At 42.3% G+C, this 16,860-nt stretch overlaps 1 protein-coding gene across 2 annotated transcripts in view; it reads left to right on the top strand.

The window, feature by feature from the left end:
• Nucleotides 1–16,860, top strand: part of GRM1 (glutamate metabotropic receptor 1) — a 260,224-nt gene that overhangs the window by 165,178 nt on the left and 78,186 nt on the right. For both annotated transcript variants that reach the window (XM_034765469.1, XM_034765470.1), the window contains exon 4: nucleotides 12,955–13,190. In XM_034765469.1, coding sequence (XP_034621360.1) covers nucleotides 12,955–13,190 — 236 coding nt within the window. The remainder of the gene's footprint in view (nucleotides 1–12,954; nucleotides 13,191–16,860) is intronic.

The following is a 16,860-nucleotide window of genomic DNA, read 5'->3' as shown; positions in this document are numbered from 1 at the left end:
GCCACGATCACAGTTCAGCTGTTACCCCCAGCAGATAAACAACAATAAGTTTAACAAAGATTTCCCTGGAACTGTTACAGAGTTAAAGAACATGGATGTCTTAAGACATCGAAATCTTATAGCTGGGTGCACAAATCAGTCCTTGATGATCTGACTGTGTTAGGATTTGGATTTCATATTTATTTGTCTGTTTGAAAATGGACCTTCTCCCTACCCTGCCTCCCCCTCATTTTGTTTAGAAAAGAAGTGACACATTCACAAAGCTTCATAATGTTGTACATTTCTAATATACAGAATTAGGATTCCATTCTCCCATCAAGCATCAGCGTAGGAAGCACGTATATACCTTTGAAAATCAGCTATTGCCCATGAGAATGAGTGTGTGGTAGCTGATTTTCCAGGGTATGCACCAGTGTGCACCTTTGAGAATGGTTTAAACCTCACTACATGAGTATAGCAGCCACACTTACAAAAAACTGTTGATGCAAATAGTATCAAGAATCTTCACAATAAAGACCCCCAAATAACATATTGATATGATAGACAGTTAACTTACATTATGTAAATAATATGCAAATATATGCACTGCATATGGTAAATAAAACCTTCCTAAATGCACATTTACAAAACAGACAATCCATCATGGTCCATGAGATTACCATCTGCATTTTTAAACGAGCATTCCAAAAACTCTGCAAAGTCAAATCAGTGTCATTTATTTTGTGTGAAACACAATGATCTACCATTTATCGTTCTACCGTAGATTCCTTTCACAGTACCATTCATTCAAAACTTACTTACTATATATTGGGACTGCTTCACCAACTACTGAGTTACTTGCTTTGGCATGAAACACAAGTAACTAGTTCCCTGGTATTGCTGTGTGCTGCTAACAGTTAAGGACAGGAAGTGAAGAATTCCGTATATAATTGAAACTAAAGGGGAAATTTTAGGGTGGCAGAATCTTGCCTGGATTGGAATTTTACCAGTACGCAAACTTTAACTCTGGCAGAAAGTGCCATGGGATTTTTAATTACCACAAGTTTTTTGTGTTGTTTTAATGTTGTTGGATCTCTACATCTTATTCAAAAGACAGCACCACCAGCAGCACGTTGCACCAACCCCATGCTTGATGCTGAGCCAGAGGGAGGAGTGTTACCTACTCAATTATATACACCACTTCAATACAAATACTGATCGGGTTTGAACCGCCTTAATTTTTGAGATATGTCAAGATTACAGATTTAGGTGGGATGGGTGCAATGTATGAATAATGTTTAGTGTCTAAAATAAGCTGACAATTGCACAGTTGGACACCAACTCTTTAATTGCTCTCATTGTGCCTGGCCTCGGGCGAGGGGTTTTAGGACACCAGAGTGTTAATTTCCCACTTACATTGAACTGTTTTCTGGGAAGGTGGCTCAGTGGTCTTCTGTCTAATGCTTCTGCCTGAAACCCTCAATGTAACGCTTCTTGATGCTTTTAGCATTCAGGCAGCAGTCCCGTTTACCCTTTTAGCCCGTCAGTTGGCAAATGATTTTCCTACTTCCCCATTCTAATTTTTCTGGGGGTAGAAATCAGACCATAAAGCAGTTCCCACCAAATCCAAGGTTGTGGTATGGCAATGTACAGCCTTTGAGCCTGATCCTGCCAGCACTTAGGCACGTGATTCACTTTATGAACTTGAGTAATCCCACTGAGTTTAATGAAACTAATCACATGTAAAGTTAAACATGCGCCTAAGTGTTTGGAGATGCAGGGCCTTTATGTGTAACCTGACTGAAGAAGGAAGGGGATCTTCCATGTAAATGGAGGCTGTATTTTCAGGCTTGATCCAATGTGTATTGAATTTAATCGGAGTCTTTCAACTGACTTCAGTGGCCATTAAATTAGATCCTCAATGCATACACAGAAGAGGGAAAAAGTTACTTTGCCAATTCCTGGTTCCTGAACACTTGACAACATCTGCATTCTCTTAGCATAGTGTTTTGTATGGTGTGTATGCTACGTGAATATATAATATCCACATTACTGCTTTTGGTAGAATTTATCCCCCTCTTTATTGTTGCCAGTGCTGCCTTTCATCCTTGCTCAGAAATGAGCTAATGTTTTGCCTCTAGAATATACCAGGCTAAGCAAAATGACAAGTACTTTAAAAAAAAAAAAATCCAGGAGAGGATGCCCTGACCTCTCAATGACAGTTTTGTTTTCCTCTTATGGAATTTACTCTGGGCCAGGTTCTGTCACCTTTAATCATGTAATCATGTTGAGTAGCAGCAGACTACACTGGCTGCAGTGGAACTGCTTGTGAAATAAGACTACCTGAGGCACTTGCACTTGCTTGGTTAGCCTGGTAAACTAAGCTTGGGTTTGAAGTGCAACAAGTTGTGCCAAAATACCACAAGAGAGGCTGTTGTAGTAGTATTTCCACCTGCCGAGACAGGAATCTATCTGAAGTTTTTATACTGAGCCAATATCTGAGTACCCAAGGAAGTACCAGAAGTCCATAAGAGATTCCATTTATTATGAGATATACAGACATGCGTTAGACTCAAGAAGTTCAGTTAGTTTGAATAAGCACCTGGAATACTGGGCGTTTATCTGACTTGAACGCCGAATGCTTTAAGATTCACACGTCACTACTAGGATCTCTGTTGCTTTGAAACACTTTTTCTGGCTAATGATTGGTAGCCTTCTGTCAGGAGACTTTCATGCAAGTTGACTTTCAGATTAAAATGTCAAAATATCCCTGGGTACACTTGTTTTCATTTAAAAACAAAAATAAATGAAAGTGAAAAGAAAATCCCATGTTTAAATCATTTAGAAGTTAAACATAACTGGCAAAGCAGTGATGAGAAGTGTGTTCAGAAACATGCTTTGAGGGGGTGGAAGGCAAATACTTAGTTTGTATGAAAGTGCTTTGGTTGTATGGAAAGGAGAGAAAAGCAAGAATATATCATATGGATTCATAACAATATGTACCAAAAAAGCATTATTCTTTATAGGCACTTTTGCTAGAATTTAAAAATACAAAGCAAGATTCATTTCTTTAGCCCGTATAAAGGAGTTTTTTCCTAATCAGTTTCAACGCTTAGCATCTTTTATTTTAGTACTGTGAAATAAAAAACAAAAATTAAATTAACATCAATATAAATATTTTAACCACAATACAAATATACAGTTAATTGGCTAATCCAAAAATATTTGACACAGCTGCCAGTGGGCAAGTGTCCAACCCTGCAAACATGAAAGCCTATGAATCAGCTCCCTTCTACAGCCCCAGTCCATGAAGTCAGTGGAGCTTTGTGTGGGTACAAGGATCCATCCATGCATATAAAGCTGAAGGACTGGAATCTGTCTCATTTACCTTATCTTTAAAATGGCAATATTAAAAACTTCCTATGGAAAAGCACCATGTATCTTTCATGTATTCTTAATCAATCTCCTGTTTCTTTCTTTCTTTGTTTGCTTGGAAAAAAGCATCTTGAATGTTAATGCACTGAGAACTGCACTGGGGAGTGGAGCAGAGCACAGCGTAAGAGTTAAGGTCTTGAAGAGGATGAAAATAGAATGCTTGATTGCTGGTTGTCTCATCAATCCATACAAAAAACAGCTGACAGTATGTTCTTGTTTGGAAAAAAATAGGAAATTGGAAATCCATTTTATTTCTCCGTATGTTGGAATCACGGGAATATATGTGCCATGTTAAAGTCTGGGTTTCAAAAAATACAACAGATTCAGATGTTGCTATTTAAACTACAGTTCAGAAATTCCTAGTGTAACACACCATTGAGATAATAAATCTAAACAGAAAAAAACCTTCTGATTTTCCTTTCCCTAAATCAATCCGTGCTGATAAGTATTACCAGCTTAGAGAGAGGTAACTTTGGGGTATTTCCTATTTGATCTGATTTTTTTATGTCTATGTGGCTATCACCCCTGCATTTGCATTTAGCAGCATGAGGGTTTCAGCAACTAAATTGGGACAGAGATGAAGAGCATCTTGCAGAGAACTGGCAACCACTTTGATTGTGACAAACAACATGAAACAGTAATGAAAACAGTTGGTTGTCTCTTTTTTCTGACAGTGAGCAAACGCTGCTCCTAGTTCCACACCCACACATATGTCCCCTTCTAGCTGCTTTTCTGCATTCACACTTTAAAGGCCTCCATACAGCAGCAGCTACCAGACTCATCTCAAGACTACAACACTGCACAATAAACATGATTCGATGGTAACTGTAATGGGCAATACAGTTAGTGGATATGTTGCCACCTTGTGGCATCCATAATCAATGCCAGTCTTTCATGTATGTATGTAGTATAGTTGTAGCCATGTTAGTCCCAGGATATCCAAGAGACAAGGTGGGGTGAGCTAATATCTTTTATTGGACCATCTTCTGTTAGTGAGAGACAAGTTTCAAACCACACAGAGCTCTTCTTCAGGTCTGGGAACCTTCATTGCACCAAACTTGTGGAAGGCCTTTGTGATCCTATTTTTTTCACATTAAAAAATCATTTAGACTGGGATTTTCAAAGGGAGTTGGGCACCTAACTCCCTTAGGCCGCTTTGAAAATCATAGCCTTAACATGTTTCCTGGAAAGGGGACCCACTACTGCCTAGCCAAGAATGGATTAATTAGTGTTTTCTCTATTAGAGCTCCAACACCATGAAACACCCTGCTTTAGCCAACAACTCACTGACCTAATAAAATGCTCAGGACCCCCTTTGAAGCACATCTATGTGTAATCTCTTGGCCCTGACTCTGCAGTCAGATCCACACACAGGTAAATGCACAGAGCTACATTAAGACCTTGCCTACACTTGCGGCAGCGTATAGGGTACGTGCAGCTACCTGCTGCAGTGAAAGGCTCCGGGGAGCAGCGGGGAGCTGCTGGAGTCTCTGTGCACTGCCTCCCCCTGCCGGCTGCCGGAGTCTTTTTTTCCTGCAGCAAGGAAAGGCTCTGGCAGCTCCTTGTAGCAGGGAAGCCTGCAGCAGCAGCGAGACAGCAGGACACTACACTGCTAAACATAGTAATGCAAACATGGGAGCCACTGCTTGAAGGTGTTGAGGGCTGTGAAGGGTACATACCATAGGGTTCAGGTGTGTTTGGGCACTCTACTCTACTTGACTGAGCCATGTCTTGCTGTTTACACCGTTATTTATACCCATGCTAACTGGGCATGCAGTGTCTGTACTGTACACACCACCCTAAATGTAGAGCTACTCAAATGTGCCCACACAAATTCAATAGCAGGATTGGGGCCTTAGCTTGTAGGTGTACAGCTGCCCTCCCTGGGATGCAAACATCCCTGCCCAAGTGTTTCAGTTTGTGATCGACTTGCACACTCCATGTTCCTCCTTTCCTTAGATCTTTCCGTGGTTAGTTAATAAAACATCTCAAGAGGTAGAGAGGTTAATGTTTGCCACTATAACATTGATCACACTCAAGTATCAGAGGGGTAGCCATGTTAGTCTGAATCTGTAAAAAGCAACAGAGGGTCCTGTGGCACCTTTGAGACTAACACGGCTACCCCAGTACTTCTGTTAGTCTCAAAGGAGCCACAGGACCCTCTGTTGCTTTTTATTGATCACACTGTGTGTTCTATCCCTTTCCCCTACCCTTTGTCTTGTCTATTTAGATTATAACTCTTTGGGACAGGGGCCATCTGCTCCTCTTTGCTTGTTCAGTGCTTTGCACAATGGGGCCCTGAGCGTCAGTGGTCCCTAGGCACTTCTGTTAAAAATGTGATTAATAATAATAAGATGGGTGTGTGCGTGGTGCCAGCATTCCTGTGCTCCATGTACACGATTACCTGGTGCCCGTGATGTCTGTGGTCCAGAATCATTAGAAGCGTTGCTCCTTTGCAGTGGTCTCTGGTGTCCAACATAAACAGTAGGATGGCAGGGACCATAATACAATAGCCCTTCCCACCCTGACTGCCTTCCTTGCAGTTTGACCACATTTTAAAAGTGAAATGCTAGGACACTAGCACAGGGTTGGGAGGAGAACGTAGGGGAGGTTTTTACAGAGGCCACTCTTCCGCCACCCTCCCCTTTTCAAAATGAAAAACTGGGACATATTACAATAAAGGGAAGGATGGGGAGAAAACAATATTTTCCCGTCTGTTCTTCCTGTACCATTTTCCCCCCAATTATTGCTGCTTCTCAATCCCCCTAGCCCTCCCAACTTTCTCTTACCTCCTATACATCCTTACTGTCTTCCATTCATAGCCTCCACCCATACTCAACCCTTTCAAATACCTCACCTCCACCCAGGCTCAGAGCTCCCTAGACTTCCTCCAACCCCACCCCTTCTTGCCCAGAAATTTCCTCCTACCTGACACATAGGCGCCAACTCCATGGGTGCTCCGGGGAAAAATTGGTGGGTGCTCTGCATCCACCGACAGCTCCCCGTCCCGCCCCAGCTCACCTCCGCTCCGCCTCCTCCCCTGAGTGTGCTGCGGCTCTGCTTCTCCCCACTCTCTCCCAGCACTTCCTGCCGCGAAACAGCTGATTCTCAGTGGCAAGCACTGGGAGGGAGGGGGGAAGAGGGAGAACACGACCTGCTTGGGGAAGAGGCGGGGCCAGGGAGGGGATTTGGGGAAGGGGTCCAATAGGGGCAGGGAGGAGCGGAGTTGGGGTGGGGACCTTGGGGAAGGGTTTGGGATGGGGGTGGGGCAGGAGGAGACGGGGCGGGGCTGGGGGCAAGCACCCACCGGCACCTGGAAAAGTTGGCGCCTATGACCTGACACCTCTAGATTCAGAACTCTGGTCCCCAGGCTAAGAACACCACTCCTATTGCTTCACCATCCCACACTTCAGAGCCTTCACCTTGGCTCCGAAATCATGCCTTCTCTCATCCAACCTGCTCCAAACCCCTCCTGCACCTAACAGATCTAGCAAGGCTCAAAATCCCCACCCAAACCCACAGGCTCAGAGCTTTCTCCCTACCCCTAGAGATCCCAGCCTCACTTCAGAACCTTCTCTTCCTGCCACTAGAAACATCCTCTGAAGGCTCAGAACCATTCTCTCCCTTCTTAAGACTGCCCCTCCCCCAACCACATTCTCTTATACACTTCTTGATGAGCCCGGAGAAGGGTGAGCATTGGCATTCAGCAATAAAGAGGGACTGGCAACAAGGAGCCCCCTATTGATCTGGACTGGCCCTGCAGAGTCCCATGTTCCGTACTTGGCACCTGCTGTTACTATTGTTTGCAGGAACTCCAGGTGGCAATAGAACAAGCTTTAGTGTTGCCACAGTTCCCCACAAGGCTGGCCTTACCACGAGGCGAACTGAGGTGGCCGCCTCAGGCACCAGACTGTGGGTGTGTGCCACTAGGACCCAGAGTGTAGAAAATTGTGTCTGCTGCTAGTGCATATGTATTCTCTCTGCTCTAGATGCACAGAGATGGTGGAGTGCTGTGCTGGAGAATGGAGGGCACAAGAGACAGAACAGGCAGGCAGGAGAAAAGGTGAGAGGGAATAACAGAAAGCAGCAGGAGAGAGATGAGGAGAAGCCTCTTATGTACCTCTCTAGTACCCCCAGGAGCCTGGACTGATTAACACCAGCTTCTCAGGGAGCTTCCCATTTCCTGCTGCTTCCCTGAACCCACTTGAGGAGAACAGGCAGTCAACTGAAGTAGTAGGAGCCAATTAGGCTCTTAAGACGCTAATATCTTCCCTCATTCAGGCCCTGCTACTAGCCTCCTTATCTGTTCCCTTCAATTGAGTGTTGAGAGCCACTATAGCTGGCACAGAACAGCAGTCATGAATGAAAGAAGAAAACGCCCCTCTGGGGCAGCATTCAGAAAAAGAAAGAAAGCAAAGGAAACTTTTCTATCTAAGCAGGAAGGAGCTCTCTTAAGATACATAGACACAAATGTTCACAGTGAGCCTTCCGGCCCCAGTGAGGATGTGAATGGTGAGGAGATGCCTGATCTTCCAGTTAGTCAGAGTGCAGGTGACCTGGCAGCTACTGCAACATCCATATCTCCATCTCAAATGGATGTAACTATGCACATTCCTGAAGAAAAGTGTAGATCAGAGAAGAGTGTGGTGGAGGCGCAAGAAACAGCTGCTGCTGAGTTTAGTTCCTTAAGTCTAGATGATCCAGGACTGTGGACCCACTTGAGCAGTAGCCTGAGGGACTTCCTTGTACTGCATGGGCCACAGCAAGTGAAAAACTTCATGTTCCCCAAAGACAATGAAAATAATAGTTTCCATCCAACACATTATTGGCGTGAAATCCCCAATGGTGACAAAGTGGAGAGGCCATGGCTTATGTACTCAAAAACCCAGAATGCTGCATACTGTTTTTGTTGCAAACTCTTCTAGTCTAATGTTTCAGCCACATTGGGTTCTACAGGAACAAAGGACTGGAAAAATCTGGCTAGAAATCTGGCATGCCATGAGAAGGCATCAAATCACCAGAGAGCATTCCATAGGTGGAAAGAGCTTGAGATGAGACTAAAGTTTAAAGGTCACCATAGATGATCAGCATCAAGAGAAGATTGAATCAGAGTCTCTTTACTGGCAAAATGTTCTGAAAAGGCTCATTGCTGTTGTGAGAATGCTTACTACCCAAAACCTAGCACTGCGTGGTACTTCAGATTAGCTGTATATGCCAAACAATGGAAACTTCCTTAAAATTGTGGAGCTGACGTCTGAGTTTGATGTACTCCAGGAGCATCTAAGAAGAGTCACCACCCAAGAAATGACAGGACTTTTTGTCACTTTTTACAGATCCAGACTAACACGGCTACCCCTCTGATACTTGACACCCAAGAAATGTACTCACACCACTACCTTGGAAAAACAATTCAAAATGAGATCATGCAGTTACTGACAACAAAAGTCAAACAGAAGATTGTGGCAGATCTGAAGTCAGCAAGCTATTTCTCTGTTATTCTGGACTGCACACCAGACTTCAGCCATATGGAACAAATTACTTTAATGGCGCATTTTGTAACAACAACAGAACCTAGAGAAAATGTCCCTGCAATGGTGACTATCAGAGAGCATTTTCTAGAATTTATTGACATTGATGATACTACAGGAGCTGGTATGACAAATGTGCTTCTTAAAAAGCTGGAAGATATGGGAATTGTGATAGCTGACATGAGAGGTCAGGGCTACGATAATGGTGCCAACATGAGAGGAAAGAACAGATAAGTGCAGACACAGATCTAAGAGTTAAACCCTTGAGCTTTTTTTGTCCCATGCAGTTCTCATTCATTGAATGTGGTGGTCAGTGATGCAGCATCAGCTTCTATTGAGGCTGCTGAATTTTTTAATGTAATTCAAAGCAGCTATGTATTTTTCTCTGCATCAACTCACCGGTGGCAAGTTTTGAAGCAAAATCTGGGAACATCCTCTCTGACACTGAAACCACTGAGGGCCACACGATGGGAAAGTCAAGTGGAGGCGATAAAACCTACCAAACACCAAATTGGGATGATAGATGATGCCATGGTTGGCATTATGGAGGATAATGCTATGACAAGAACTGTTCATTGGAGAACAGTGGCAGAGGGAAATGGAATCACCGGAAACATACCTAATTTCAAATTTCTGTGTGGCTTAGTGTTGTGGCATGACATACTGTTTGAAATAAATGTTGTAAGCAAGAGACTCCAAGGTATTGACCTTGATATATCTGGAGCAATGGAACAACTGGACAAAGCAAAGTCATACCTACAATCTTAACGGTCAGATGAGGGATTTCAAAACTTTCTGAAGAGTGCACAGAAGTTGGCAAAGGAACTTCACACTGAAGCTATTTTCCCACCCATTCAAGAATACAAGAGTCACCGAAGAAGAAGATGACATTTTGATTACAAGGCACAGGATAATCCCATAAGAGACCCCAAACAACAATTCAAAGTTGAATTCTTTAACCAGGTGCTAGATTGTGCAATACTGTCAGTTGAAGAACGTTTCATGAAGCTCAAGGAACACAGAAGTATATTTGGGATGTTGTATGATATTCCAAAACTGCTCAGTATACCTGAAGAAGACCTACACCAGCAATGCAGGGCACTAGAGACAGTGTTGACACATGATGACATGCACGATATTGATGCAAGTGATTTAGGTGATGAACTGAAAGCCCTTTCAAGATACATTTCATAAGGATCAACTTCAAAGGCTGTTCTGGAATATATGTGCACAAATAAGATGATCACCCTCTTTCCAAATGCTTTTGTTGCTCTGTGCATACTTCTAACACTTCCTGTAACAGTTGCCAGTGGAGAAGGCAGCTTCTCTAATCTGAAGTTAATAAAAACACATCTATGCTCCACAATGACACAGGAGATGTTGGTCGGCCTTGCAACCATCTCAATAGAGCATGAGCTGGCCCAGACTGTGGACCTTCAGGAAGCAGTGCAAATCTTTGCAACCAAGAAGGCACGGAAAGCACCACTTTGATTATTCAAACAGATAAAAATGCCAGTGTTTACTATGCAGACAAGAAAAGTTACATTTGCTGTTCAGGCATTTGAAAGTTAAATGTTACTTAAAAATTTTGAACAGGCATTTTAAGTTGTTAGTTCTCCTTTATTGGGGTAGGTAGCAGAGCAGTACCATGAGAGGAGTAGAACAGGAAGAAGGCAGAATTGAGACCTTTCAAAGTTTTGGCCAAAGCGAGGGAGCATGGGGGCGTCATTTGAGCTCCCCGCCTCAGGTGCCAAAATATTGTGGGGCAGCCCTGATTCCCCAGGTGGTAGCCTGGAACCCAGCTCCTAACAGAGCAGCCAAGGATTTCTCTTCTCCCACTGACATTCCTGAAAGCAGGATTGGGCTCCCAAATTATCACAAGAATGGTTGCTATCAAAGCTTTGCTTGATGACAGCATATTCCTGCAAATTTAGCTGACGTCTGGTTTCAGGTAGATTTAAATACATGGGGAATTTGAGGAGTAACAAGTCTTTGCTGGGCTAGAAGACACCACAGAAACATTAGACAGTCAACATTTCAAATCAAGGTAGCTCTTCCATCACCTATAACTCAAAGAATTTGACACACTGTCCTTTGCTTTCAGAGTGGAAGTGGCAACATTTTCCAAGCCAAAGTTATATATAAATCTTTGTAAAGTTCTAAGTGACTTAATTTAATAAATCCTTTTGACTCCGTAATTATCCTACTTGACTCTACCGTTTATTGAAAACCACAAACGTTGTGACACATAACGAAGTAATTGTGCAACTAGGATGCTGCAGGAGTGACTTTTTGTTTGTTTTCCTACTTAAAAAAAACAAACTTTGGACCTCTCACTGTTTTTATAGGGCTAGATTGGTATTTGCATTATATGAACTATAAAAACCTCCTCCCACCCCCTTACACCTGTGCATGTGCTACTCAGTCCTTGGGTATAGGTGCTGAGGAGTAAGTGGGCACTGTGCCAGGGCTTTGGAGCTGTGCTCCGGCTCTGCTCCAGCTCCAGGCAAAAAAACCTGCAGCTCCACTGCTCCGGAGCTGCTTCACGCTCCAGCTCTGGGCTCTGCTCCAAAGCCCTGCACTGTGCACCCAGTTATTCCCCCAAGCAATTGGCTAAGGTGGGTGGGGATGGGGAGAGAATAGGAAGAGCCCTGGTTTCCTCCCCTCTCCAGAAATGCACAGCTGACATATTGCAGGGGGTATCATAGAGGTGTATGGGGCCACAGAAAGAGGAACTCCTGCTTTAAAATGTGTATCTCTGGTCAGTCTAAACACTCCACCTTGCTCAGGGCTCTGTGTAAGGTATAGTCTACTCCTTAGAATGGAGCCCATGTAAATGTATCTGTTGGGAGTTCTGCATAATCAGTGCAGATTCAGACTGGAAGGAGCCTATATTTTGGTGGCTATAGGCCAGATGTTCTTTTCTTAGTGGTCAGTCACATTGATTTTGTTGATCTCCTTGCTGCTGTTGCTGAAGCAAACAGATTAAATTCTTTCAGTGGCAGAGTGCTGCTGTTGTCATTCCAGATGGATGCAGCTAGTTCTTTAGATGTCAAAATAATCTATTTCTCTGGAGACATGACCATGCACATTAAAATTAAAGTGGGCTGACTTACATTTGCGCTTAAATTAAACCTAAGTACCCGTGTTCTAAGGGGAGTCAAAGAAGAATGGGAGGATGCAGCTAAATCAGTGAACTTGGAGTTAGTGAACTAACTTAAAAATCAGATGCTAAGCCAAGTGACCTCATTCAAAACCATTAAATTGACTCTTCATCAAGTAATACGGTCAGGGAAATATATTTTTTTTCTCCTCGGGGTTTTAGGATTGTCTTTATTTTTAGCACTGTCAGTTTGGATTGACAGTAAAAATAAATAAAAGCCATTTGTTTGTAAGAAAACCATGTTTTCATAGATTTCCAGAAGGAGCAAAAACAGTGTGTGGCTTTCTTTTCAATTGATTCAGTTTTCCTATGCATTCTTCCTCCCCACTCTCTCTTCCACCCTGACGCATTTCTCAGTTTATGTTTGATTTGAATTATTCTGCTAGCTTCCAGAGCCATGATTGCTGAGATCACAGCTATGTAGTGCTAAAGTCCCAGGGCTTTGAAAAATCATTATTATTCCATTGAGTTTAGACCCTTACAGAATAGAATTGAGCAATGCAGTATTCTCTCAATCACAAAAAATATAGCATCCCATGTCCAAAGCATACCTAAACTATTTCAAGTGGGACAAAGAAATCTGTTTGAAGATAAATATCTCCCTTTAATTCCAAATGAGTTAACCAGCCCTCAGTCTGGCAATAGTTAGACATTGTTAACCAGAGCAGTCACCTTAATTTTTCCAATTAGCTTTTCACTTCTATGCCTACATGTTTGACTCACTTGGAATGGGCTTTAGATATCTCCTTGACAGTATCTTTTCAAGCGTGTCAGCTTGGTTTTGTCTAGGTGCTCTTTTCACACCATATTCCTGTATCTCTGTAATAATTTTTCCTTCCCTCTTTTCAGTGATGGCTGGGCAGACAGAGATGAAGTAATTGAAGGTTATGAACCTGAAGCAAATGGAGGTATCACTATCAAACTGCAGTCCCCAGAGGTCTTGTCATTTGATGACTATTTTTTGAAGTTACGCTTGGACACCAACACCCGAAATCCCTGGTTTCCTGAATTCTGGCAGCACAGATTCCAGTGTCGTCTTCCAGGACACCCTCTCGAGAACCCCAACTTTCAAAAGAACTGCACCGGTAAAGAATTCAATATTTTTTTTCATCTGGATTTATTTGGTTTGAGAAACCCATCTCTCCCTGATTTCTTAATGTGAAGTTAGTGCTGGTGAAAAATGCTCAACTCAGGGCTATGAGACCAAAACCCTCACTAACAGATCTGCCATTTGCATTGGCTATGCAAGCTCTCCCACTGCCTGTCAGTGTAACTCTGTCCTCTTGCAAACACACCTGTTTCTTCTGCATCCAACAACGATGCCATTAATGCCAAATGTGATGGAGTTCGTGATATGAATATCTGTCCAATACCAAATAAGTTTGCATAGGCAACTGAATAGACATTGTATGGTAATGTATGCATATAGTTGTAGCTGTGTTGGTCCTAGGATATTAGGAGATAGACAAGGTGAGTGAGGTAATATCTTTTACTGGACCAACTTCTGTTGGTGAGAGAGACAAGCTTTGAAACCACACGGAGCTCTTCTTCAGGTCTGGAAAGGAACTCCCAGCATCACAGCAAAATGCAGGGTGGAACAGATTGTTTAGCATAAGTAGTTAGCACATATTGTAAGGGACCATTCAAGGTAGAGTAGAGTTAACACCTCTGCAGTTTTAGGACAAAAAAGAGGGGGTTAGTGGGTTACAGATTGTTGCAATAAGCCATAAATCCAGTGTGTCTGTTCACTCCATGATTTTTGGTATCTAGCACAGTAATGAATTTGAGCTCCCGGGCTCATCTTTTGAAAGTGTTGTGCAGGTTTCCTTTCAGGTTGAGGACCGATAGATCAGATACAGAATGATCGCTTTGTAAAGAGTGTTCATCCACAAGTAATAGGATGTTTCTGTCTTTGATCATTTTCCTGTGTGATTTCATTTGAGAGCACAGTGATTGTCTGGTTTCACCCATGTAGTTGTTGTTGGGGCATTTAGTGTGCTGGATGAAGTACATGGATGCTACACATGTTGTGCGAAGCATGTGTAGCATCCATGGATCTTGAAAGGGGGTATTGATCATTGTAGCAGTGGAGATATGTCTGCGGGTTTTGCATCTGTTGTTCTGGCAGAGTCTGGTGCCACTTTTAGTTGGTGTGTCCTGGTCTGTGGGGAGCTTGCTTCTCATGATGAACTTGGAGAGGTTGGGATGTTGTTTGCTGGCCAGAAGTGGGGGTTCAGGAAAGATATTTTTCCTGATGTGGTCCCTAGCAAGTATGGGCTGTAGTTGTTTGATGATGCCCCATATGGGTTCCAGTGTGGGGTGGTAGGGGACAACTAGGGGTATGCAGTCGGGGGGGGTTCATTATTGTATTGAAGCGGGTTCTTTCGGGGTATTTGGGTGGCTTGTTCCATGATGCCATCTACTTCTCCGGTGGAGTGTCCTTATTTGGTGAAGGCGGTTTTAAGTGTACTAAGGTGTATAGTCTAGACTTTCTCCTTGGAGCATATTCTGTGGTATCTGAATGCTTGGCTGTAGATAACAAATTTCTTGATATATTTGAGATGGTTACTGGATGGAGCTATTAAGGTAGGTGCGGTTTTCTGGTATATGGTTGTCTGTACAGTTCCATTTTTGAAGCTGATGTTGGTGTCCAGAAAGTTGATCCAAGTGTGGAGTGTTCCAGAGAGAGTTGTGTGATTGAAACCAGACAATCACTATGCTCTTGAATGAACTCACACAGGAAAACTATAAAAGACAAAAACACACTATCACTTGTGCGGGGAACACTTTTCACAAAATGATCACTCTATATCAATCCTGAAAGGAAACCTGCACAACACTTTCAAAAGACGAGCCTGGGAGCTCACCTTCATTACTCTGCTAGAAACCAAAAATCATGGAGTGAACAGAGACAGAGGATTTATGGCTTATTACAATAATCTGTAACCCACTAACCCCCTCTTTTTGCCCTATGACTGCTGATATGTTAATGGGCCACTCTACCTTGAATAGTTCCTTACAGTATGTGCTAACTACTTATGTAAAACAATCTGTTCCACCTTCCATTTGCTGTGATGCTGGGAGTGCCTTTCCCTTTGTGTGCCTGGGCAGCTTGTCTCTCTTACCAACAGAAGTTGGTCCAATAAAACCTTCTCTCATTGTATAGTAATGACTTTTAGACTTTCAACTCCAGGCCTGGCCTGCATTTTAACTGCTGACATCGAGCTTTTTATTTCTAAAACATTTCCATGGCTACCTAGGCATCCCTGCCCCTTGTTTAATAGAATAAGTAAATACAAACACAGTTTAGTCAAATGTTAAAATAATGACATATTTTATAGTTGAAAAATCCTTCCACATGAATTCAAGCTTCTTTCTCTTATCTTACTTTTGTGCAATATTGCTAATCTTATTTTATACGTAGGTTTTCCTTCAGCTATCATTTCACTGTATGTACCCAGCTTTCTGTTAGTGCTACGCTGTGTTACTGAAATGAATTTCAAAGTTTATTGGCTCAATTGTTTCTATGCATATCAGGTAAAACTTGTTAAAGACACACTTTGTCATTTATAGCCTTTAACTAAGGTATACATTATCTGAGAAGCCTTTAACTTTAAATAACCAAGTCTTCACTGGGTAAATTATTATTCATTATTTGTATTATGATAGTGTCTAGGAGTCTCAGTCATGGACCAGGCCCCCATTGTCCTAACACAGAAAATAAAAGTCTCTGCCCCAAAGATCTTACAGTCTAAGTATAAGACAAAAGACAACAGATGGATACAGACAGACAGGAGAGCACAAAGAAACAGTGACACAGTATTTGTAGCATGACCGGCAGTGGTAAAAGAACATACTTGTATAAGAATTCTTTGTTAATTATTGAGTGAAACCAGTGTTTCTAAAAGTTCTCCAACTCAGTTTGACAGTTGGTTGTGGCTACTTTCTTCCCGAAGATAGCTAGACAGTAACTTTATTTAATCAAAGGTTTTATTATAGGTGGTGAGACAGGACAGTTGTAGTCTTGTTTTATTGCCGATAAAGCTGCAGGATATCTTTAGGTTTTAAAAAAAGAGAGAGATTTAATCAAGTGTTTATCTATGATAAATCATAGGTGTAACTAGTGGAAGAAGCCATTGATTGCCAGATAACAGTCTCAGCTGTCTATCTTTTATTACACGTTTCTGGATCTGGAAGAAAGCAGCTGCAAATTTCTGGCAACTCATATATGCCAAAATAATTGCTTGTTGGACCTCAAAGATACAATCTCACAAAATAAATTTTAAGACCCACAAGATATCCCACAGATAAATAAAACACTTATCAAATAAAGCATATGCAGCTATTACCTTTGTAAGCAGCATAGACATGCAGATATGTTAATATTATACCATGGAACAGCAAGTAGTATAGCTGGGTTCAGGGTCAATTTTTGTATTTATAACTTCCATGATGGGTTTTAACACTTAAAATATCAATGTATGGACTAAAATAATGTGCACTGTCTAGGTAGCTCCACCACATTCAGCCTCCTCGGTTACAGAATTGAACCGGTAGAGCCATAATCTATGCTCTGACATTCAGTAGGCATATACCTGACCGTACCTCAGTCTGAATTCAGTGAATGCTTTGAAACCCTATAAATCCAGTGGTTGGGACAAGAAGTGCACAAAAATAAAATGTATTGATTTTGGTTTTGTACGTAAGGCTTGTGGGCAGGCTATGCAACAGAGTAGTCAACCTAGCTATATCCCT

The sequence above is a fragment of the Trachemys scripta genome, chromosome 3 (genome assembly GCF_013100865.1).
Source record: "Trachemys scripta elegans isolate TJP31775 chromosome 3, CAS_Tse_1.0, whole genome shotgun sequence".
Lineage (NCBI taxonomy): Eukaryota > Metazoa > Chordata > Testudines > Emydidae > Trachemys > Trachemys scripta.
The sequence above is the reverse complement of the archived record's forward strand: the minus strand, read 5'-3'. Positions and strand labels throughout refer to the sequence as shown.